At 38.1% G+C, this 26,182-nt stretch overlaps 1 protein-coding gene across 18 annotated transcripts in view; it reads left to right on the forward strand.

Annotated features, from left to right (window-relative positions):
* The first annotated feature begins 4,849 nt into the window (after window positions 1–4,849).
* CTR1 (Protein kinase superfamily protein) overlaps window positions 4,850–26,182 on the forward strand; it is a 46,468-nt gene continuing 25,135 nt past the window's right edge. For 9 of the 18 annotated variants that reach the window (XM_026800540.3, XM_017846962.4, XM_008776821.4 and 6 more), the window contains exons 1-7: window positions 4,850–5,691; window positions 18,765–19,063; window positions 19,158–19,302; window positions 19,444–19,547; window positions 20,683–20,891; window positions 23,788–24,237; window positions 24,554–24,594. In XM_026800540.3, coding sequence (XP_026656341.1) covers window positions 5,140–5,691; window positions 18,765–19,063; window positions 19,158–19,302; window positions 19,444–19,547; window positions 20,683–20,891; window positions 23,788–24,237; window positions 24,554–24,594 — 1,800 coding nt within the window. In that variant the 5' untranslated portion in view covers window positions 4,850–5,139. Of the gene's footprint in view, window positions 5,692–18,764; window positions 19,064–19,157; window positions 19,303–19,443; window positions 19,548–20,682; window positions 20,892–23,787; window positions 24,238–24,538; window positions 24,595–26,182 lie in introns of all 18 variants that reach the window. The other 9 variants (XM_088706801.1, XM_088706802.1, XM_088706805.1 and 6 more) reach the window with 1 other exon arrangement.

The raw sequence follows: 26,182 nt of genomic DNA on the forward strand, positions 1-26,182 counted from the left end.
TCATAAGCAGACAGGGTATCTTATCATAATATCATAAAACAAATCGTGGAATTAAATAATCTGTTAAATAAGTCTAAAATTTGAATAGATAGAAAAATCCAAACTTTAATGTCTTAAAAAATCCAACAATATTTAAAGTTCTTACATCTGAGTTTAAGAAAATACTACTCTAAAATAAAGATACTAGACCTTGCTTCTAAAAGCTCTCCCTAGAGGCATATTCCCATGCTATCTTAGATCTTAGGATCTATAAAAATAGTAAAATATTAAAAATCAGCTAGAGAGCCCAACAAGAAATAATCACATTAACTAGATAAATCAAGTAATAAGATAATTAATAACTTAATAAAGGTAAGTATATGGAATACAATATGTTCAAGAAACTAGATCTAGATATACAACATCATCAAATTATCATTCGTACGAATCAAATCTTTCTCAAAATCCCATTTTTGTTCATAAATCTAATTTCTTTCAATATATCAAGTTTCTCTCGTCAGCCATAAACTGTGATCATATTTTTTTTTTTGTATAGTAGGATTATTATACTGCGCATCTTCTTGCGGTGTGCTGTGTATCTTCTAGCAGTGAAGTCCTTTGGGATTGGGCATCTTCTTGTGGCATAACCCTTAAGGACTAATAAAGTACCAACTTATAACCCCTACTAGCAAGGTCTTTAACATAGTTAGACTAAAAGTCCAAAACAATCATGCATTTCCATATTCCTATTCAGCAAAAATGTATGTAATCATACAATATCAAAATTAATCGAGCATAATCCATAACAAGATCAATGCTTTTGATTATGCATCATCATAATAATAAAACATATTCAATGATAAAGTATCATTTATGAAATTCATGCATCATGAATAGTATGATTCAAAGTTTATTAATGTAATACTTTATAATTTACTGATAAATCTAGAAAAAATGAAATGTTACTTACCTTGCAAGTGGAATCAACTGACAAATCTAGTTAACCCCAAAAATCTTCCTTAGAGCCTAGTATTCAAAAATTATTTTTTTATTAAAAATTTAGTACTGATTATTTTAAGAATAAAAACTTTAAGTCTTAGCACCCTCATAGTGTTGGACAAATAAGAATGCCTGACATCTCGATCGGTGCAATCAAAGTAATTTTATCTAGTCATATCAAACTAGGATACAAGTGGCTCAACAAAAATTGAGAATGACCAAATCTAGTAATATCGTATAAGGACTAAAGTGGAGGTTGGTATGACGTCCGGTAGCATAGGTCAGGATCCTCTTCACTAGGATCGATCAGGGTCATTAAGGAGAGGCCCTTCTCTAGGATCCAACAAAACCCTAGAGAAATAGTACATAGTGAACCATGTAAAGAAAGAAACAAGATAGAGAAAGTAGGGAAGAGTAAGAAAAGAGAGAGAAAGAAAGAAAATGGAGCCTCTCTCTCCAATAGAGTAAAGGGAAGCTTGAGGGTGGTGACTATCGCCCTAAAGATCAATGGTCGGCTACCATAAATGACGACCGGTGTTGATTGATGGCTAGCAAGGAGTCAAATGCAAAAATCAACCAATGTAGGAGCTTCGGTCCCAAATCCTGAGATCCATGGCACCCCAACAACTAAGACTTCGGCCATGGCCTCGAACTGATGCAACAAATTAGACAAAGGCTCCGATGATGGGTGCTAATTGATGAAGATGGCCGAAAAAGTGAGAAATAGGGTCGGAGGTTCAAATATAGGGAAAACATGGCATCTTCTATTAAAACAAAACTGGAATCCAAGTTTCATAGGCTGAGGAAGAGGTGGAGGGTTAATCGAAATATTCTGGGCTCTTACCTGGCTTCTGGTGGTACTTAGGCTATGCCAGTCACGGAAATCAATCAAAGGCTGACGAACTCTACTCAAGGCCGAGGTATCCAATTAGGGATCAAAGGGGAGGTGGGAGGGGCTTTAAATAAAGCAGAGGGAAGCATCGGAATCCATGTTGGCATCAGATTCCCTCGGATGAATTGGAAAGTAGGATGCTCCAATCGGGAGTCTGCCTCCCTCACTACACATGCACTTTCCCAGCATGTGCCAAGCTTGTGCCGATCCTTTTTTCTTTTCTTTTCTTTCAATTTTGGGCAAATTCATCTATTTGAGCCAGTCAAGTGGACAAGGCCTAGTTTCCCATTATGGTGAAATGGGCTGGGTATTATAGAAATAGTGGAAACACCTTTTGAGGTTTCTACAGATTGCTTGGAGGTAATCCCAGCTTCTAGATGTGAAAGCAGACTCTCCTTTTAAAATGCATGGCCTAAAACAAATGAGGGGCATAGTTGCTAGTGGGTAAGGATGGGGAGGGGTTGCTTGTTTGGTTCAGACATTGTAGTGGGGCTCACTTTAGTATAGTTCTCATGATAGGTTCATGTGGGGAGGAGGAATGGGGTGTCTGCTTGTTTTCTGACTCGAGGTTATGGATGTCTTTTCTTTCTATCAGCGTCAACACAGCTTCTTTGAACTTGTCTCATATTTTTTCATATGTATCCCAATCCATTTTCAAATACTTCAATTTCCAAAGCTAGATACCCCCACTAACTCATCATTATGTTGGAGATATTGCACCATTTGTCACTAGCGATTTATGTCATTTGCCGCATCCAATGACTATAGTCTAAGCTCCTCTAGTGTTTTGTCCTGCCTCGCTAGCACGAGCGACCACATAGCAGATGGCCACATGCCTTGTAGGGTTTGACCTATAGGACATGCAAGGCCTAAGGAAGATTTCAGATAGTATCAATCCAGGTAAACTAGGATGCTTAAAATTTCTTAAAATGATAAATATCCATAATACAAATTTCAACATTATTTTCAAACTCCAACAACGTTGGCTACATAGCATTTAGTAAATAAAAGGGATAACTCCTAGGCCCTAGTTCTTTCGCTCATAGAGAGCATGAAAATCCATTATAAGAGTATTGTAACGTGCTTCACTCTCGATGGCATAAAGTTGTTCGAGAGCAAGGCAAACATCTCATGCATGTGGCAACCTGATGACATGAACTATCATCTGATCGGATATGTTGTTGAGAAGCCATGCCAGAGCGATCTGATTACGAAGAAGCCATGACTTATATGCTGGATTAGAGACTGGCTTCTCTGTTCTTCCATCATCTAAAGTTGTGACAATCGTTGGAGGTAAAGGTGAGGTCGTGCCATCTATAAGATTCCATAGTCGGTTGGCTGTTAAGAGGGGTAAAATACGTGCCTTCCGGATAATAAAATTATTTCGGTTAAGTTGAACAACAATTGAAGGCACAGTGGTAGATATAAACATGTAGTTAGAGAAGGATGCCATAGAGATAGCTAAGGTTGAAGGCTCTAATGCCACGTAGAAAAGAAGAGCATGTGGGAAAGAAATATTATGGGAGTCGTTTCCTACCTCAATCTTATGAGGTGATAAGTATGTATATTTGTAGTTGAGAATATATAAGATATTACAACTAGGACAATACAAAGATAGAAAAAAAAATAACAAGTGGATCCATAGGATAAATCCAAAATTTATACTATTCAAAATTCAAAATTTAAAATTCAAAATTTCTCAAATTATGGATTCTTGATATATGGTTTGATATGGGGCTAAGATAAAAATACCGCAAACAAACGAAATAGATAAAAACCTGGTTGACGATTCTCAATATAGAGTATAAATAGGTGGAAGGCGCTGCAACATACAGTGCACTTCTGCATATAATAGTTGCGCCGAAGTGACTGCGCTATTGCTACAATTGATATGGATCCAACACTTTTTTTTTTCTCCTCTGAATATTCAGCGATTAAGACGGAACGGAAAAAAGGTAGTCATTCTTTTTTACAACTTACCTTCGCCCGTCAGCACATGAGGTACACTTTATTGCAATAACTTTTTCATTTTGGCCGCAGGAGCGGCTCAACCCTTAGGTAACTAAGGCCTAAGACCTGGACCTAAAGACTCTTAGCTATAAATGCATTAAGGCTTCTAAAAGATTCTTAGCTATAAATGCATTGAGGCCTCCAAGTCTAAAGACTCTTAGCTCTATAAATATAACACTGAGCGCCCAAGCTTAAAGACTCTAAGCTATAAATATAGCATTAAGGCCTCCAAGCCTAAAGATTCTTAGTTATAAATGCATTGAGACCTCTACAAGATTCTTAGCCATTGAAGCTTTCAAATAATTTTTAAATATATTTATTATTATTATTATTAGTGAGTTCGGCCTTCCAAATTTATCATGCTGCTCTTGATTTTAGATATGTTTTGCAGCTTTCCTTCGGCGGTCAGGAGGTCAGGTGCACCCTAACATCAATAATTTTTTTAATTTGAGACACTTATTGTATATATATATATATTATATATTATATATATTATATTATTTTAGGACACTTATTATAATTACTATTTTCATTTTTTTTCCAATCTAACTGGTTAGTGTGTCGCTGCCAGAGAATAGGCACCATTGCCTTTTAATTTTCAGCCAATCAAAGCCAGGTACATTCTACGATTAATAATTTTTTTATTTTGGACACTAATTGGATATATAATATTTTTTTAGAAAAATAGGCGCCTTTGCGGCACCCTGACAGGAATGCGGCCGCGAGCAAATCTGACACGCGTGGCTTGCAGATTTTTTATGGATCGCTCTTTACTGAAAAACGATAGATATGGATGAGACATAGCAACAGTTGATCGTGGAAAGTCTCGATCGCACACGTGCACGATCGTCTGTAGCCTTCCGTGTCAAAAAAAAAAAAAAAAAAAAAAAAAAAAAAGAGGCACGATTGCCTGCACGAGTAAACAAAAAGAGAATTAAAAAAAGTGGATGATGGGTCTGATTTCTAGTTTCTTTTGTCGGTGCATGCAAGATTCTGTTTAGCTTCGCGAATATCTCGGGTGCTGCCCCCAAAATATCCAGAGAGGCTGGCTGGCTCGTCCAAACGAGCCCGAATGAGACGGAGAGTTCCAGAGACGAAGAGTTGAAAAGCAAGCAGCGGACTCGGAGCAACGCTCTTGTCGGTGGTCTCCGTCGAAGACATCATCCACCACCGCCGTCGTCAAAAAAAAAAAAAAAAAACTGAAAAATTAGCTCCTCCCTAGGGTTTCGATATTGCCCTTTTCTTCCCTAACCAGTTCCATGGAAATGCCCGGGAGGAGATCCAGCTACTCCCTCCTCAGCCAATTTCCGGACGACCCGCCGCCCCCCAAATTCGAGTCGCCGCCGTCCGACAAGAGCCGCGGCCGATCCCCCTTCGATTGGCCATTACCATCGGACTCCATCGTTGCCGGCGACCACCGCGCTGTGAGGATCGGGCCGTCGGCGTTTCCTTCGGTGGGGCTACAAAGGCAATCCAGCGGAAGCAGCTACGGGGAGAGCTCGCTGTCAGGGGATTATTACCTCCCCACTACGCTCTCATCGATCACGGCCACCATCGACGAGGATGCCTTCAATCGGATCGCGACCGCTGGAGAGGCACGGGCGAAGGAGGGGGCGGAGGTGACCGGGTCGTCATCATCATCCAAAAGCTGGGCGCAGCAGGCCGAGGAGACGTACCAGCTCCAGCTCGCTCTGGCTCTTCGGCTCTGCTCGGAGTCAGCCTGCGCCAGCTATCCGAATTTCTTGGATGCTGGTGATCAGATGGTCCCAGCAGAGCGTGCCTCGGCGGAGTCCATGTCCCATCGTTTCTGGGTAGGCATATAGACATTACTTAATATTATTTCTGAATTAATCTATGAAGATGAGGAATTGTGGGTAGATATATCTAGATAATGGATCCAGTTTTTTGAATTCATTCTGGTAGTGTTTGCACTAAAAATAAGAAATATCGATGGACCAAATAAATCAACCAAAATTCAGTTAATTATTCATGCATGACACAATCAAGGCTCATGGTTGACCACTTGTCACTTGTCTACGGGTCTATGAAATTGACTTTCTAAAGAAAGTTATTTGGATAAAGGAGTACCAAGGGAAGTTATTGCTGAAAAAAACTTCCTCTTTCATGATAAAAGAAAACGAGAAGACTTCTTGAACTCTCTGATATCCTTATGCAAGACTATGATGGATCTACTACAGTGTCTATACTGAATGGGCTATTTCAACCTCTTATCTTAGAACGAGGATTCTTTTATATAGTGGAAGTGTGACCTTCTCTAGAATGCATCTTAGTGTTTTTGTATAAAGATGCTTGAAATTAGATTGAATGAAAGTCGAATGTTCTCTCTCTTTCTAATCTAACTTGCCTGTTTGGTGCTTATCTTGCTTTGTTCAATCATATGTATGAAATGGATCAGTATTGTATAAGTTCAGATTAAATGAAGATTGATTAAATCCCTGTCTTTTTATCTTATTCATGTTTTGGTGCATCTTTTACCTTATTCTTCATTCCAATCTCTTAGAAATATTTGGTCCTCTTACTTAAGGCGTGAAAAGAATATGCGCTCCTTTAATCAATCTAAACCAAAGATGATTATGAGAGGAAATTTAAAATATGCAAACATTTTTTTGGTTTGATTGCTAGGATGATGAGTGATTAATTTATAATGCTAACTATGGCTACACTTCCATAAGTGATTTGGCATCTACGAGTGAATGAAGCTGAGTATGACTATTTAGTAAAAGACTATTAGGATTCAACTGCTAAAACAATAAAAAGTTTCAAATCAGACATGATGTATAATGGCTAGATTATCTCAGATTGCGCAAAATTACTTTTAGACCAACACGATTATTCACCTAATGATTAGTCTCATATAAATGGGAAGATTGGAAATGGTCAGTTTCTTGAGAATACCAGATTTGTGGTCGTTATCAAAATACACCATCTAATCCTAAATTCGGGGTGGCATGGCCATTCAAAATATATGGTTGATTTACCTAAAAATTGACTCTATGAATATAGGACTTGTAGTCCTAAATTTGGAAGGCATGGTTATTCCAAACATATGGTCAGTTCACCCAAATATAAAAATCAAGATGTTTGTTACAATCTTGAACAAAGTATGCTGAACCGATCGGAACCAGTCCGTTTAGCCTGTACCGGACCGGTACCGACAGGCACCGGTCCGGTACAGCCCTTGAAATCGGTTTCGACCCCAGCATCGGTCTGATATAGCCCTTGAAATCGGTTCCAAGCCCGTATTGGTGCGAATCGGGTCGGTTCGCACTGGTACGGGTTACAAAAAAGAATTTTGCCGTGCGCCATGGCCTTTTTGAGCATAGCGTGCAGCCTTCTCCGCTACCATGTGGCCACGCGTTGTCTTCGCTGTGGCCGAAAGTGGCACAGGTCCACGCATTTTTTCGACAACGCGTGGCTGTCCAATCACTTCGAATTTGGCCTCTCCTCCGCTCAGCTATAAAAGCTGAATGAGGAGCACATTTCAGATGCGAGGCAAGGGAAGGAAATGGATTAGCCAAAAAATTGAGGAAGGAAAGGAAATGGTAGGAATTAGCCCAAAAAATATTGAGGAAGGGAAGGGAAGGGTAGGGATTAGCCAAAAAAGACGGAGGAAGGAAAAAAAGGCATCCAGCAGAGGAAGGGAAAGCAGATCGAGCAGGGATCTTGTAGAGGCCGCGTGAAAAATATTGAGGTGAGAGAGCTTCATTTTTTTTAAAAAAAGGCAGATAATATGTATTACAAGTTTGTCATTTTCGCCATATAAGCTGCCGGTTCCGGTGTTGATCCTTCAGATTCGAAGGACATCTACGGTGAGCTACTTGACAACAATAAGAAGTTAGAGAAACGGATTGCCTCCTACAAGAGCAAGTGGCCTACATATGGGCTTACTTTGATATGTGATGGTTGGACCGGTCCAATAAGGCTGAGCATCATCAACTTTCTGACATATTATGATGCGAAGATCTTTTTCCACAAGTTAGTTGATGCTTTGGATAAGGTGCACGATGCCTCATACATCCTTAGACTTATGGAGGAGGTAATTGATCAGGTAGGAGAGGAGAATATCGTGCAGGTTGTCACTGATAATGGTCTGCAATATGAGTTGGCCGGAGAGATCTTGATGGAGCGGCGACTACATATTTTCTGGATTCCATGTGCTGCATATTGTATCGACCTCATGCGGATATTGGAAAGATCTGTAGGGTGCAGTATACGGTGGAGATAGCCTAGCGCATCACCAAGTATATTTATAACCATACATAGGTTCTTTTGCTGATGAGAAAATTTGTAGGAAAAGAGATTCTGAGACTAAGTGTCACACGATTTGCTACGAACTATATTGCACTTGATAGCCTTATTGAGAAGAATGGAGCCCTATGTCGGATGTTTGTTAGTCCGGAGTGGCAACAAAGTAGATATGCCCAGGCTGGCACTGAAGGAAGCAAGATGGAAGACTTGGTTACAAAACAGTTATTTTGACAGCGGGCTACTGCGATAGTCAAGGTTATCAAACCATTATATGAAGTGCTGCGGGCCGTGGATAGCGAGAGATATTCCAGATGGGCTTTCTGTATCACATGATGGAGAAGGCAAAGGCTCAGATTATGGAGGTAGATCCAGCCCATGTCTAGGAGTACATCAACATCATTGAGCTGCGGTATGAAGCCCAAATGGGTAGAAAATTGCATTTAGTAGGTAAGCGATAACATTGATAATTCCTGATGGATGTATTTGTATAATTATTCTAAGACGGTCTTGTCTATGTGTAGTATACTACCTGAATCCTCGGTTCCAGTACGAGAGTCGAATTGGTATGGATGATAAACTTTTAGATGTTTTGCGTAATGTTATTTACAAGATGGAGCTTGATCCAGAAGTCGCTGCATCATGTATAGAAGAGGTAACTATGATTTAGTAGCATGTGTAAGTTATCGGATATTCTATTATTAATATAGTATAGCACGCTTCTTTTTCACAGACCAAATTATTTAGAGAGGGTAGCTACAGCTTTGGACAACAAGCAGCTGTCGTGAGTAAGACAACTATAAATCCAGGTATAATACAAATCAGCAAGATATTTTTACAGCTGAATTGTCTTCAACTATAAGGCCATCATATATGTAATTATCTTCAATATTTTTACAGCTAAATGGTGGATTCATTTTGGCGGATCTGCAAAAAATTTCAAGTAGATAGCTATCCAGATTCTTTTTCAAACGGTGTCCTCGAGTGGCTGTGAGCACAATTGGTCCACCTTCGCCCTCATTTATAGCAAACAGAGGAACCGTTTGACACAAAAGTGCCTCAATGATCTTGTTTATATGTACTATAATCTACGGTTGAGGCTAAAATAGATTCGGAAGGAAGTGAAGCTCAAGTATGCAGATCCCATTTATAAGACTTTCACAGATGATAACGATGATCCTATGCTCGGCTGGCTTGTGGGTCATCAGCAGGAGTCTGAGCTTGACGAGCTAGGATCGCTTCCACGACCAGCCGGCTTCATAGCCAGTGAGGCTAGGGTCGATCTAGAGTAATGGGCTGAGCGCAACATTCCACGCACTTCCACATATGATCAGCCACAGCCAGAGGGGAGCTAGTCACCACATGACTAGTACTACACACCTTCTCGGTAGATGATCGAGAGATGCTCAGACGAGGATGCTCTGATACCTAGTGGACTCGGTCAAGAGGGCGTCAATCCCAAGCAGAGAGGGGCACGAAGTGTAAGAAGGCACCTGGCCAGCAAACGAGAAAAGAAAAGGAAAGAGCCTCAATGGAGAGTGTCGAGAAGGAGACCTGGACCAACAACGATGAAGGTTTTGGTGGTGATGGGCCCCTCCATAGCCATGTTATCAACAACAAGACACCTCTCAAAGCTAGAGCTTCAACGAGAGATCCAAGAGTTCTTATGACCCGATGCACATTCCTCAGGAATTGAGCATACAAGACTACAACACCGCTTGGTTTGAGGGATGGGTTGATCTGCCTCCTTATTATGCTGATGATGCAGATATCGACGAGAAGCATCGCCACTCGACCCGAATTTAGATATCCGAGAGTGCTTTAAATGTATGTAATTGATTGTATCTTAATTTGAAGATATTTTATGTTCTTCATCTCATGATTTGAATCATTTGGAAGTAATAAGATGCATCATCTAGTTTTAAACCTTAAACCTAAACATAGAAACATCAAAAAAAAAGATCCAAAAGGGAAAGAACTTCCCCCCCCAAAAAAAAGACGCCCGAACTAGCCGAACCGGTACGTCGGTACGGTGCCCACTAGTACGTCGGTACGGTCGGTACAGCGGACCTTACTGTCTTGAATTTAGAAGGTATCATTTAAACTTGATCGAAAAGGCCAATTAACAAATGGCAGAAATATTTTAGGAATGTATATTGAATTTGATTGGAAAAAAAATCAATTGAGAATTGTTGTTCCACCAAATTCAAAATAAATACATCAGCCAAGTATGGTCAAATGACCAAGACCAATAAAGGCCAATTAACCAACAATGACAGATCAACTAAGGCCAAGAAAGACTGATCAACCAATAATTGTGGATCGACCAAGGCCAAGATGGGTCAATCAACAAAAAAATAGTTGATTGATTAAGGCCAAAAGGGCCAACCAATCAAAAATATTAAATAGATTGAGATGAAGAAAGGTCAATAAATCTAAAATAGTTAATACATCGAAAAAGAAAAAAAAAACTATTCAGCCAAAACATTTCTTCATGCCAGCCACATGTAATAGCATGAATCATAGCAATCATCCATATACAATCGTTTTTCATGCTATTAGTAATTTAAACTATTCGGCTATTTGGAGCCTATTTACTAAGAATTAAAGGTAGGTGGTTGGTATTCATAGCACATATATTTGGTACTGAATAAAATAGTATATGCTTTTCTAATCAGCCCAGACCATGGTCGATAGATATGAATATAGTTGATTGACCATAAGTAGTGGCCTATCACTTTGCATGACTTACCATATACTTTAGCTGGTTGATAAACATGATCAGTAGATGTTGGTTAGTATTTCTTATAGTTGATCGATCAAGTATTGGCTTATGTTTATCTAGCTTAACAAAACTATTCATTTTCATTGAGCGGTGGGGGCATTTGTTTATACTAAAACTAAAAAATATTGATCAAGCAACAAGATTCAATTAATTATTTATGCATGACACATGGAAGCCTCATGGTTGGTCACTTATCACTTATATATGAGACCATCTTTGTGTAATTTTTCTTTCCTAGAATTAACTTCCTAAAGGAAGTTCTTTGGACAAAGGAGAAGTTAGTCATGCAAGGAACTGCCAACGATCACCAAGAGAGTTACCAAGACAAGAAGCAATCATCCAAGGGAAGTTAATGCTGGAAATATCTTCCTCTTTCGTGTTAAAAGATAAATTGAAGATTTCATTTGGATTCTCTCAAATTCTTACACAAGACTATGACAGATCTACTAGTGTCCATATTGAATAAGCTTTGTCAACTTCTTATCTTAGAACTAGGATTCTTCTTTTGAGTGAAGGTGCAACCTAGTCTAGAGTGCATCTTGATAGTGGTGTATTAAAGATGCTTGTAATCAGAATGAATGAAGGACAAGTGTTCTCCCTCTTTATAATCTAATTTCCCTTTTTGGTTCCCATCTTATGTTGTCTTGCTTTCCTCAATAATATACATTAGATGTATCAATATTGTATGAATTTTCTAATCTAACTTCCCTCTTTGGTGCTCATCTTATATTTCTTGCTTTTCTCAAATATATGTATTAGATGTGTCAATATTGTATAAATTCAGATTGAATAAAGGTTGTTTTGATCCCTTCTATTTATCTTGTTCGTGTTGTTGGTGCATCTTTTACTTTTCTTTTCATTCAAGAACTGAACAATATTAAGTCCTCTTACTTGAGGTGTGAAAAGAATCCGCATACGTCTAAGGGCGACAAATTAGTGAAACAAATTATTTCTCTTTTTAAGTGAAATTGTAGATAGATATATCTGGATAATGGATCCAGTTTTTGATTCCTTTTTAGGGCAACAAATTAATGAGTACAATTTGATCAACTAATGCTACCTAAATGCTGAATTATGCTGAATTCACACTAAAGATTGTAATGGAAATTCCATATTTCTCGATATGCAATATAAGGATGAAGGATAAAGCATTATGAAGTTGGTGTAAACAAACTAGATTAAACCAAAAGAAATTAATAAAACCATGGAATAATTTACAAGTTCTACAGAAAAGAAAGAAATGGCAGCACATGAAGATGAAGAATTAAAGGAACACATATTCAGCATGATTTTTATACCTCAACTTGACATGTAATTATAAAGTTCAAAGCTGATTTGAAGAATGTAGTATACATTGGAGTGCAAATGCAATATTAGGTACAAAAATCATTAGATTTGTTGATGATCAGAATAAGTTTGTTGATGGAGTTTGTTAAGAAACAAGGTCTCTAAGAAAGTATGGTAGTGGTTGTTAAAGAATTGGATTTTTTTTTTTTTAATATTTAGACTATATGGTACTATAACATTTTTGTACAAAGTCAGATGTTCGCCGAGTTGGTACTGGAACTCGTACCGGTCGGCAGGCGGGTCTGTACGGTCCTGGTTCGGTACTGTATTGAGTACCAACACATGGTATACTTGGGGAACCTGCATGCCTAATTTTTTTTAAGCTTTTCAAGTTTGATTAATTGGTAATCAATTTTTATTTAACTTTTTCAATAATTTTAAGTATAATTTGATGTTTTTTAATATTTTTATGATCTCGGTATAAGCTAAATGATACAAAATATAAAATGGATAGTGAGATGTTGCTTGCTACAAGAAGCAATATGAAATATTTTAAAATCAACTAGTGAGATGAAAAATATAATATCATATTATCAATTATATGTTTTAAAGTACAATATATATATTGATATTTAAAATCTCATCGAGTAGCAATGCCTCTCGTAGATATCTGGATCATTAGTATAGTTAGAAAACATATTAGCCCACCCCTCTAACCAAGCAGCATTGTAGTCCTGCATATTCATCTCCTAAGGAACGCGCTCTGGGTTATAAGCATTCTTGGATCTCTTGTTGAAATTCTAGCTCTGAGAGGTGTCCTCTAGCTGATAATACTGATGTGGAGGAGCTCATTTGAATATGCCGGTAGCAAAATTCGATCTGTAAGATGCTCCGAGTTGCGTAGGATAGTAGCCATCGAAAGACGATGCCTCAAATATACCGTATTCATATCTATATCCGTATGGATCGTAGTCTGCCTATGGCTGCGGGTAATAGGATCTAGTATATGACTCAAAATTTGATACGTCTATGGATTTTACTTCACGTCTGAGGTCATCTACAACTGCATCGTATCTTTTTGAATGACCTTGAGGAGTCCATCTTCTATATGCAATCGTATCCTCGTGGGTTATACTAGATTGTGCACTGTAGTCCCTATTCTGTATAGCATGCGTAAACTAGGACTCACTGGTAAATAGAAGACCACCCTCCGGCTGTCTCATAAATGGTGGTCGTATATCATCCACTCCCTAACTAGCAGATCTATGACCACTAGAATTGTCATTGATGCTGCCCGTGGTCTCTAAATCTAAGTAAACTGGTTCCTCCACACTCTCTATAGAGCATGCAGGTGCCTTTTTTTTCTTTTTTGGTACACTGAGCAGCTACCTATTTACCCTTCATGCCTCTCTCTGCCTGGATATGCTAGAAGGATGGATGTTGCCCTTTTGACCGAGTTGATCGAGTAACGTGGTGGCTTCGCCTAAGCAACGTTCGATCATATCTCTGAGAGGATATCTCGGACAAAGAGTCATGTTATGATCGGTTTTTTAGTGATTTCTGTGGCTGTGGCTGATTAGCTGGAAGGATACGTGGAATGTTGCAATCTGCCCATTGTCTTGCATTGATCCTAGTCTCGCTTGCTATGAAATTGGCTAGTCGGATCACTCATCAAGCTCTGATTTCTATTGTTGGCCCACAAGCCATCTGATTATAGGATCATCCTCATTGTCAACGAAAGCATTATGGATCGGATTTGTGTACTTTAGCTCAATTTTCTTTTGAGTGCACTTCAGCCTTAACCTCAGATTGTAGTGAATATATAGAAGATCGTTGAGGCGCTTCTGTGTCAGACGATTCCTCTGTTTGCCGTGGATGAGGGAAAAAGTGGACTAGTTGCGCTCACAGCTACTCGAGGAGACCATCTGGGCAAAGATTTGGATAACTAGCCACTTAAAATTTTTCGTGGACAAACTAAAATGAATCCACGATTCAGCTACAAAAATATTGAAGAAAATTACATATAAGATAGTATTATATTAGTAACATCTAACGCTAAGTAATAGTTATCGTTGATGTGTAATATACCTGAATTCATACTTTTCTTACTTACGACAGCTGCCAAGACTCCAAAGCTATGCCCTCTCTAAATATTTTGATTTGTGAAAAAGAATCCTGCTGTAATATATTAATAATTGAAGAAATCAGTTAACTTACGTATGTCTCTTTTAGACATTGTGCTGCAACTTCTAGAATAGGCTTCATCTTGTAAATCACATTACGCAGAGCGACTAGAAGTTCTTCATCCATATCGATTTTAGGTACGGTGTACTGAAATCTTGGGTTCAGATAGTATGCTGCAGGTAGAGTTCGTAATTGTTTTAGTAAAATTGTACAAGTACAGGAGCAGTCTAAATTTCAATGTTCTTGTTTATCTGCTAGATGCATATTTCTACCTATCTGATAGTCCCATCGTCGCTTAATGATGTCGATGTACTCCTAGACATACGTCGGATCTGCCTTTCTGATTTGAATCTTTGCTCTCTCCATCATGTGATACAAGAAGCCCATTTGGAGGTATCTCTCACTGTCCACGATCCAAAACACTTCGTATAATGGCTTGATAGCTTTCATTATCTTCTCAGTCTATTGTCAAAATGTCTATCTCGTCCCCAAGTCCTCGACAATACTTTCTTCAGTGCCGACTCTTGCAAATCTATTTTTTTGTCACTTGAGACTGACAAACATTTGACGTAGGGTTGTTTTTTCTTTGAAGAAGGCTATCAAGTGCAATGTAGGGTCTTATGTTGTGGCCTATTATCAATGATGACCAGTATAACATTTTTCTCTCCTACTTGATCAATCACCTCCTCCATCAATCCGAGGATGTACATGGCGTTGTGCATCTGATCGGAAGCATTAACCGACTTATGGAAGAAAGTCTTCGTATCGCAGTATATCAAGAAGTTGATCATGCTCTGCCAGGTAGGATCGGTCCAACCATCACACATTATCGTCAGTCCATATGTGGGCCATTTGCTTTTGTATGAGGCAATCTACTTCTCTACCTCCTTATTGTTGTCAAGAAGCTCACCGTAGATGTCCTTCGGTCTTGAAGGATCTACACCGGAACCGGCAACCTGTATGACATAAATGACAGATCTATAATATGTATTGTTTACCGTATTTGTTGGGATGTAGCTAAAGTAAAACTAGGATTCAATAGCTCGCGATATATATTTCTTCTTATCCTTCTTTTGATTGTATCAACCTTTTGCTGCTTTGAATTCTTGTTCGAAAAGACATGCATCTAAATCATTGGTGACAGCTCCTGGTGGAATCTTTCTGGAGGACTTTTTTCTGCTACTAAAAGCTCCCGCGTAGATGTAATACGGACACCCTCTGGTGACGGCCTCTCTAGTTGAGGAAGTCCTCTTGAACTTTAGATCTGCTTTGTTGCTCGTAGAATCGGAGCTTGACTTGTAGTATGAGGGCCCAAATTGAGCCATATGCCTGGCCACTTTATTCTGCTGCCATTAATCATCCGAGTTCGCCTGAATGACAGCCTTGATCTATGCCTTCTTGTCGTCTGGAGCGGACGCATCTTCAGCCTTCTTGGAGTGTTAGGAAGGTGCTTTTGCCGTTTGACGGTCCACCTCTGCCTTCTTCTTGGCAATCCTCTCCTTTGCTGATATGAAATCAGCGAAGTACTTCTTCATTAGCTGCCGAACTTTCTATAGACTTTTTCAATACATAGATATGCCGGTGTAACCATTAGCTAAGTGCTGCTTCAACTTGGTTACCTCTTCTCTTTTGAACTTTGTATTGCATTAGTTGTACTTCCAGCGGTGCCGACTTGAGAGCATTTACCCATGATCTCAATCAATATCATGCTCTGGCTCTTTTTTTCTTAATGATTTCATTCGTGTAGGTTTATCAAGTACGTAGTTTATCAATTATTTAAAAATAGCAAAATTTTGTTACGATTAAGATAATATTTTTTACTTCAGAAAATACCTCTGATTTATCTAATATATACTACTAATTTTTCATATTTTTTATTCATTTATATATTTTTAATATTTTTTAAATTAAGAAATATGTTTAAATATCATAAATTCAAAATATATATTTTTTACTTCAAAAAATACTTCTAAAATATGTATTGCGTATTACTAATTTTTTATAATTTTTTATTAATTATGTATTTTTAATAATTTTTAAATTTAAAAATAATTTTTAAATATAAATATTAAAAAATTAATTTGATTTTAGATTCATGTAGAACTCTATCATGGATGCTATATATATTTTTCTAGGTCCGAGAGCATGCATCAAAAGCTATTTATTTTTTAATTTTTTTAAAATTTAGGTCTAGGCCACTATACTCATGATCCTATTAAAATTTGAATAAGTGGACACCAAATTTAGCTGGAGAGTAGCTTGCATGCTCCTAAATACGCTTCTGATTTTACATTTTTTTGAATTTTATTTTATTTTTTATTTTTTAGTCCAAAAATATTTTAAATTTTAAAAGGTATATATAATTCAAAAATTAAAAATTTTTATGTGATTGTATAGATCATCCATAGATCTACAATATACCATGAAATCACGTGAAAGTCAAAAATTTTGGTATGATCTCTTCTTGTTTTGCAAATTTCAAGATATTTTTGGCGTCCGAAAAGGGAGAAAATGAGAGGAGAGATGAAGTACACCTTATTTAGGATTGAATTCTTCTTTAATCGTGCTGAATCAGCATATTTTTTGCCGTGGGGCAGGGGGTTATTCGGATAGATTGGGAAGGCCCGAGAAACTCTTTAGGCAATTTATATTTAAAATTAAAGGAAGAGAGAGGGGAGGGGGACTATTTCTGAACCGGTCTGACTCGGTGCGAAATAGGCTGGTTTGGACCGAGTCTGTGTGTATCGCGACTGATCCCAACCTGTTCCAGCCGGTTCCGATCGGTTCGGGACCGGTTTCGGCCAATTCGGGGTCGACTTCGAAAAAGTTAGGTGAATCAACCCAGCCCCCCACCGAGTCGGCTCGGTAATGGTTCGACAAACCTTAGTATAAACAATGTTTCATTTGAAAAAAAATAAATGGAAGTTTTGGTCCAAAAATGATATGCCTACAGACTCAACATTGCTCTTACTAACATCATACATATTTAAGGAGCCAAGAGCTAGACAAAGATAGCTCCATACCAAGAAGACAGGCGATATACATTTTGTAGCTCCTTTAATTAATAATAGTAATTTTCATCCAATTTTGAATTTGAAAAGTGCAATTCTTTCACTTCTTTTTCTCTGAAAACTGGTAATCGTAATATACCAAAATCAAGTGAAAGCAACAAGCAAAGGAAAGGAAGCAAAGAACCTTTGATTCATTACTTAGATGATTACTATGTCTTTCCATCTAGAAAGAAGTTATTAAATGAGTGGTATAGTGGGACATATACTTTCTTGGGGAGAACCAAAGTAAAAATTGCAATGACTAGTAAAATCTGAAGCTTCTCAATTTAATGTTTCAAATTAATATAAAATGTTTTAGCAACAATCTGCCGGACCTCACCTGTCAGGTAACTTCTCCTTATCCAGTTTAGTTTCTCCCGTTCTTTACCGCCCACCATACAAATGCAGCAAAGTTTTTTGCGTATGAATACTTCTTTAGTAATGAAAGGATAATTGCAACTCATGAATGATGAATTCTTCAATATAATTTTTGTTAGGAAAAAAGAGTTAATTATGAGATTTTGACACCAAGTGTTTCAATTTACTTAGACATGTTTTAGCTATTTTTATGTGATATTATGATATGACTGCATTGACAAAGAGGCTAGTGTTTAAAAGGAAATAAATGGTATAGTTGGATTAATGGTAACATTCCATCACTTTCGAGCTCACTAAGCATATACAATCTCTATGCACAGCGTTGCCCCTTTTGCCTCTCAATTAAAATTTCCTCCACCCTTCGCTTTTTCCGCAACTTGGATGACCTTCCTTTCTACCCTTTGTAGAGTTCCAAACCTCAAATCTTCTAGGAATTCTTGCACCTTTTTGTATCCTTGTGTAACTACTTATTTGATATTTTTCATTACTTACTCCTTTAGTGCGACTATTGATCTTTTCCAGATATACTCATCCCCAACTATGTACTTGTTTTACTTTTTCCATATTAGCATTCCCCTCCACCTAACACTTATCTTATTTGCTTTCAAGTTTCCACTTCCTTTCAATTCAAAAAGAACAGAGGATATACCTGTTAATTAGCCAGTGTGTCATTTGGTTCCTTGCTAATGGTGTAAACTGGATATTTGTCATAATGGGCATTAGCTAATCCATTTGATGGAATGACAATGTTTCCTTAGCATCGCGTATTACTTTCATTTGTGAAAGTATTTCTTGCATTTGTAGCATTTTGTAGCTCATTTTTTCTATTTATTTTGAAAATTTTTCTTACTTTGTATTCCAGTTTTGCTTGCGTATTTTATTCTGCTTGTACTGTTATCTTACATCATAATTCATTGTTTTTATTCTCTACCAGGTAAATGGCTGTCTGTCGTATCATGATAAGATTCCAGATGGCTTCTACCTGATTCAGGGAATGGATCCATTTGTATGGATTCTATGCACTGATGTGCAAGAAGAGAGTCGGATTCCATCACTTGAATCGCTAAAAACTGTCCACCCCAGTGATTTATCTATTGAGGTGGTTCTCATAGATAGAAAAAGTGATTTGGATCTATGCAAGTTACGGAATTTGATAGCTGACCTTTCATGTAATTGTTCAACCGAAAAAGATATGGCGGAACAGCTTGCAGAGCTTGTATGCATGCAGATGGGGTGAGTTATGCTTAGTAGTCTGCATGTGAATGTGTGGAAATCATAATTTTCCTACCTGTTGCTTCCGTAATTAACTATCCATTTGTCTCACAAGGGGTGCAGCTTTTGACGAGGAAGAGAGTCTGATCCCTCGCTGGAAAGAATTCAGTGAGGTTCTCAAGGCTAGTTCCTGTTCGGTTGTGCTCCCGATAGGAAAGCTATCTGTTGGTCTTTGTCGGCATCGAGCCTTGCTGTTCAAAGTAAAGTGGTGATCTCTTTTTTTCAGATTCAATTTAGGAGAGTTTTGTAGGACATATACCCTTTCCTTTTTTATTCTGTTTGCTACGGATGGTTACTTACTTTGCATACAGTTCTAACCTCTTTTTCATCATGTGTTGAAGATGTTAGCTGACATGATAAATCTTCCATGCCGAGTTGCCAAGGGCTGCGCTTACTGTAGAAGTGATGATGCTTCCTCATGTTTGGTGCGCATTGGTCTTGACAGGTGCATGGTTTTCTTCCTCCATCCAACACATTAGAGAAGAAGGGAAAAAACAATGCCAATTTAATGCTTTGATCAGCATTTAGGGACTATAAAGCAAGTGTGCAGTGTACAGTGACTTGGAATAAGAAAAAGTAGCTGTAACTTCAGGTGCATTGGGCATTTTGTTGAGTGGTGGAATAGACCTGCTCACCTATGCATGCATGCATGCATGCATGCATGTAGCGTAATATACTAAAATGCTTTGTTGACCTAGACTTGCATCCTATAATATTAGGATGGCTAGTGTGGATGGGGTATCACCGAATCAATGCCCATCCATCCCAATTCCGAAGGTTCCGCCAATTGGCTGTTCCCCCTGTTGCTCATAGCATAATCTTTTATCTATTTTTCCAACTTGTTTGCTTCATGGGGGGTTTTAATATGTTAAAGAAATTTAGTCCTAGACAAAATGTGATCAATGACATTACATCCATCTACCACCTGTATGCTATTCAGCCTACCTCAGCATATGTAGCCTTCTTCTAGCTTCAGCCTCTATAGGCTAAACAACAGATTAAGAGCCTCCCTTCCCCTCCCCATTCCCCATCTTCTGCTCTCTTTAAGAGAACAAGTTGGAGATGTATTCTCAAGTCCTCAACATAGAATACCTAAACCAGAGATACTGCAAAATGATGGAATGGTGTCTCTTCCATTAATAATCCACAATGGGCACTGCCACATATGTATACCTATGTTCTTTTTGCCAGTCTTCCTTGAACTGATAAGCTTTCCACGAAGTGAAAGGAATTAGGTCCAAATTAAACAGTATATATGAATTTTTATCTTTGCCGGACACTTCTGTGTATTTGGTTTTCACATTTAGTTCTCTTTTCTTTGGAAACTTTCTTCATGAAACAAAGATTTTGATTTTTGAGGGAGTTAAACATTCGTGTCTATGTTTGTAGGAATCAGAGCAGTCTGTATCATGACATGTCTGTGCATGATTTGCCCTATGTTTACATTGGTAGCTGCATACTTGTCTTAGTTCAAATGTCAAAACCAAGTGCAGAATTTTTTCTAAACTTTGATATACTTTTTTAGCTGATTATTGAAAAGCATAAAACTTCTCTGATTTCACAAATTTCAATTGTGGCAGGGAATATTTGGTTGATTTGATTGGAAAGCCAGGCCAACTCTGTGAGCCTGATTCTTTGCTTAATGGTCCTTATTGTATTTCAATTTCTTCACCAATGCGTCCTCCGAAATTTAAATCAGTTGAAATCTCTGGTAACTTTAGATCTTTGGCCAAGCAATACTTTTCAGATTGTCGATCTCTCAATCTCATCTTCAGCAATGCTTCAGCAGGTGACTCCATCTATGCCTTATTTATTAATCGTTGAACACACCATTATATGATCCTATTTATGCTTGTCATTTTATGTTGGTCAATATGTTAGTCTTTACTTGTTGAAATGTGAAATTCTTTTGAATGTGATTACTAGTATAATTCTTGGCTTTACACGATATAAAATTGATCTTTCCAGAGCAGATCAATTAAAGTTCAATTTTAGAATTGCCGTTGACAACTCTTTAACCTTAAGAACAAATGTTAAATGCAAGGTTTTAAGTGTTGGCCCTGTTAGTCTTGATTCACATTGTTGACCCTTTCCTAATCAGCTTAAGCTTTAGAACTGTAGTGGTAAGTTAACATGATATCATTGCTTAGGTTTGCTAGAGGTCATGAGTTCGAATTCTCGAGTTCAGTTATTTATTTAATTATCCCTGGTTATCTATTAGTCTAATTTTGTCCTGTTTTGACTCAGTTACCCTCCACGTGCGTTGTCCAGGCCACATGTGGAGGGATGGTGTTAAGCCTGATATGCATTATTGACCCTTCCTTATTAGCTTAAGCTTTGGGGTCTAGTGGTAAGTTAACATGCCCATGCTGGTCCATATTGGGCCAATACAGACACCATTACATGATTAGTATGGCACATGAATTTATTTTTACAATTTTTAACCATAATAAAGTTTTTCTTAAAATTTTTATCTTTTTTCACATTTTTTGTTTCAGCATGGCTGCAGCATGTATAATGGCATGGCAAGGTATGGGCCATGCCAGCCAATGACTGACACTCCCATCTGGTACCAATACTTATTTGTTAAATGCATATAATGCTAAGTAATCATGTTCTTTTGTAAGTATTGAATTTACTTTTGGTTTAGGAGTTTGCAGCTGTAAGGACCAAACATTGCTTAATGAGGTTCCTGAATAGCAGACAAAGGCTAGAAACCTAGAACTGTAAAGCAGATTATTTTCTGGCTATCAGGTTATTGCTGATGGGGTTTGATTGGATGTCTAGGGCCTCTAGGCTAACAAATCCTTATATTTTGGTTTAGTATTCGTTTTCTGAATGTTGGCTAATGGAAAAGCTTTAGTATCTGTTCTGTTTGTGCTTTCATTTGCTTTAAAATTAATTGAATCTTTTTCTGTTCTAGAAAAAGCTTGTGTCGTAAAATAAGGAACTTTCTTTTCTTTTGAGATGAATTTAATGTTTGATGGAGATAAATCCTACTTAAATTCATTGTTTTGGAACTACAAGTCCTATTATTTCTGTTATCTCATCTTTTTTATCTTTCTTTTTCTTTTCTTGAATACAAATAGGAACTTCAAATCATTGTTATTTTCTTTAGATGCAGTCCTTAATAATATTCATTTTTCTTGTTTGAAGCCTGATTTGAAATTGGCTACCTGAGTTTCTATACCACATAGGCTGTAATCTCTGAAATTTCAGACTTGGAAGAGGTGTCATGATACAATTTACTTTAGTCCTCATAAGATCTGCTTGAAGCAAGTGATGCCCTTTAAGAAGACAAAGGCTCAACGTGCTAATTCCTATTGTCCCATGATGGAAAATTGTAATAGACTTAAAGAAGCCATGCAAGGGACCAAATTGCCAAATGTCATGTCAATGGTTCGCTGAAGGGATGGATACTACAATCTTTCACATGTATCAAGTCAAAACTCTGACAAATGAAGTCCTCTTTATTACTACGAGAAAATGTCAGGGAAATGTGTTTCAAGTAGTACTTCAAAGTAACATGTTTCTCCAAGATCTGGCCAGATACCTAAACACTTCTTAAGCCTTCTATCTATCATAAAGACCGACCCTTTGAGGCCTCTCTTTTAAAGGGCTGGTGTGGAGTTTAGTGATATGACTTGTATTCTTAGTTCCCTGTCTCCATTAAGTTATTCTGAATACAAATTTTATCAATAGTTTTGTGTATGAGGTAAAGTACTGGATGGTTGTCCTATGTCTACTGCAAAGATACTGTTATGCTCATTTATTGGAAATTAGTCTGGTAACTGTGCCCATCCTTTTGTTTACTGGTTCTCGATATCCTTTTTTGCTTGATAAAAGTTCTGGACATCCATTTTAACGTTGCAAAATTACTGTATTTGTTCACTGTGGATATCTCAAATTGTGCAACTGATTCATTTGGAACTGCTGCCTTGAGGAGGAAGTCCGCAAGTCTGTAGGTGAAGAATTTACCTCAGTGAACTCCAAAATCCAACAAGCATTTGCTTCTTGATGACATTTTTGCATTGGCTATCTCATGTTATGCATATTCTCCTTTCCCATAAATTCTAAAGGCAGCAATTTTCTCTCTTGATTTTTCTAATAAAATTTTTTGCCATCCTTCCTGCAGCTTGTGTTATAAAATCTCCTATTACCTGCCCATTAAGGTTTCATGTTAACAATTCTATATGCTGTTTGTCAGGTTGACTGCGAGAACTGCATTTACTCTCTTTACCTTATCTCATACTTGATAAAGTTTTGTATGATACCTGCAGATTGGGTTTAGGAAGCTATTTGTTTGGAAGCAAGTTGGTTAGTCATAACTACTGTAGTTGATGCAGTTGTTGATAGTTTATTCAATAATAGTTTAATCTGTTTTTACAGATTTTGATTTGACTTTGGTTATATATAGATTAAAGAGTACATTTAAATCTGTTAATTTTCAACATCTGAACATATATTCAAACCTACAAGAAGATTATTTATATTAATTTTTTTAAGAAGTGCACTGTCTGTGCCTCTATGGTGTTGGTAACTTCCTTTGGTTACATCTTATACGAAGTTATTGATTTCGAATGAGGGAACAAATCACACGTTTCAAATTTTAGCAGTACTTCCAATGAGTAAAATGTATATCCAGTACAAAGCTTTAACAAGAATTGCATGTTGCATGGTTACAGGTACCATAGTCGGTCAGGAAGATGCTGTGGAGCCATCTTCCTCTAAGCATTCTGATGAGAAGTATGGAGATGTGAAACCCTTTTCACCAGTAACAAGCAGTAAAATGAAACTCCCTGAGACACAGCCTCATGTCCAAATTACTGCTCGGCCAAATGGCCAAGAAGGGATTTCTCAGTTACAAAAGATGCACAATCTTCACCAGAATGTAAGAGGCTCAGAACCTATGAGACAAGAAGCAGCACAACAAAGACTCATCCCACAAGATGCACGTAGAGATGTTTTACCATTTATTGCCTTCTCTGATTCAAAATCTGAAAAAAGGAAAGATTTCTGGTTCATGGAGGAACATCAGCAAGGGCGAAATAAACCCAGCAGTGATATAACTCTTGCTATGGATGATCTGACCATTCCATGGGGTGATCTCGTTCTAAAGGAGAGGATTGGAGCAGGTAAATGTGTATATATTTTGAGTTTGGATCCTATCCAGTCACTGGAGAGGCCCAGTTCAGTCACCGGCCATGTGCGATACAGGGACTGAGGGTGATGTGGAACTGGACCTCCCCAGTTCAACTGTGAATTGGAGACAGTCTGGATTCATAATTTTTATCTAGCAGTATGTTGGTTCATCAACAAGCCATTTATATAGTTAAGACCTAGATGGTATAGAATCTATAGATAATGTTTGTCTCTCATGCTTGTCATAGAGTTCTGTCCTTGATTTTGTAAGCAGCTCTCCTTGAAAATGCTTAGTGTGTTCATTTTCAGGTTCTTTTGGAACAGTTCATCGTGCTGATTGGCATGGTTCGGTATGTAGCCAACTTCTTTTTCCCCAAGTTCAGAATGTTGTTTTTGCACTTTATATTCTAAAAATATCACCATAATATGTTATTGCTTCAAAAACTGCTATGCAGATTCAAGATGTTCTTTCTTTGCACTTTTATTGACCAAAATGTTTCCAAACATTACAATCAGCAGAAATGATTTGATAAAATGTGTTTTCCATTGGCCATGTGATTTGCATATAAGGTGGCTTAACGAGTTTTCTTACTTTGATGAAAGCATTTGAATGTGGATCAGAAGATTGTGTAACTATTACAATTTTGTTACTCCATGGAACTTTTTTCCTTTTTTCTCATGGGCAAGCTGGATTGCAGCCAGAACTCAGGCAAGTTCAGCTTCGTGAACCTTAATCTTGATCCTCAACCCTTGACATTTTAGGGTTGGCTTTGTGGACTTATTTTATCCAATCCTTCCTATTCTAGGTTATCTCTGATGTTCCTGTAAGCTTTTCCAAATTTTTCCTTACAATTTTCATCCTTGTGCTAGCAATGATACAGTTCATAACAAGATCTGTGGAACCATCCCGAACGCTTGGTTTGGGGCGTTCTGGGCCGTACCAGCGGCGGACCGGGACAGTTCCGCCATTGATATCGAGATGGCTCGCCGGAGGGGAAGAAGGAGAAGAGGAAAAGAGAGAGAGAGCGGGGAAGGGAGGGAGAGGGAGAGGAAGCAAGAGATGCCGACCGGCGGAGGCTGGGGAGACAGAGGCAGGGCTCTGCCGCCGGGCCCTGTTTCGAACGAAATGTTCAAAATAGTAGCCCGGAGGGGGCTCTTTTTATTTTTGCTTTTTTAAGTGAAGTCGGCAATGGGTTTGCCCTCTCCGTGTCTCCCCAGCCTCCACCTCCTCTGTGCGGAGTCGCCCTAGCTTCCGCCGGCCGGCCCCGGCCACCCTCTCTCTTCCCTTCTCTCCCTCTCCCTCCCTCCTCCGCTCTCTTTTCCTCTCTCGTTCTTCCTCTCTCCCACCGTAGAAGATGTGTCGATACAGATCCGGCACGGCACGACGCGGGCCCGTACCGGCTCGTCCCGCCGGGCAACCGGTACGGTGTCTGATATCGGTTCCACTGTCCTTGGTTCATAGTATTATATTTTGTTGTCACTTTTAGATTCAATTATTTTTCCTATTACCATCATACTCCTTTTTTGTTGTTATTAAAGTCTGATGTCCTTAGAGTTAGTGGTGAATGGCCTATGGATATTGAAAGTTGTACCAAAATGTGATTTCTGATATAGATAAAGTAATTAGAGATTTATTAGGAGAACATAAAGCTGTGGGATTTATGTGAAGTATGAATCCAAAAAGTAATGATGTTAATAGTTACAAAACAATGACAACATAGATTGCTTAAAGGATGCATAAATGAAAAGATGGATACTAGATAGTTAACAATAATGATGTGCAGTTGGTGAATAGTAGTGTATTCGGCTTAGTGATTACCGAACCGACCCGAATTGGATGGTCCAGCCCAAGGTATGCCCTAGGTATCGGGTTCCATATAGTTGCCACTCTGTTACTATGTTGGTAGCTTGGTACGGAGGCCAATTCGGTGTATCGGT

Source organism: Phoenix dactylifera, chromosome 11 (assembly GCF_051530095.1).
Source record: "Phoenix dactylifera cultivar Ajwa chromosome 11, Ajwa_hap1_PhDact_Kaust_v1.1, whole genome shotgun sequence".
Classification (NCBI taxonomy): domain Eukaryota; kingdom Viridiplantae; phylum Streptophyta; class Magnoliopsida; order Arecales; family Arecaceae; genus Phoenix; species Phoenix dactylifera.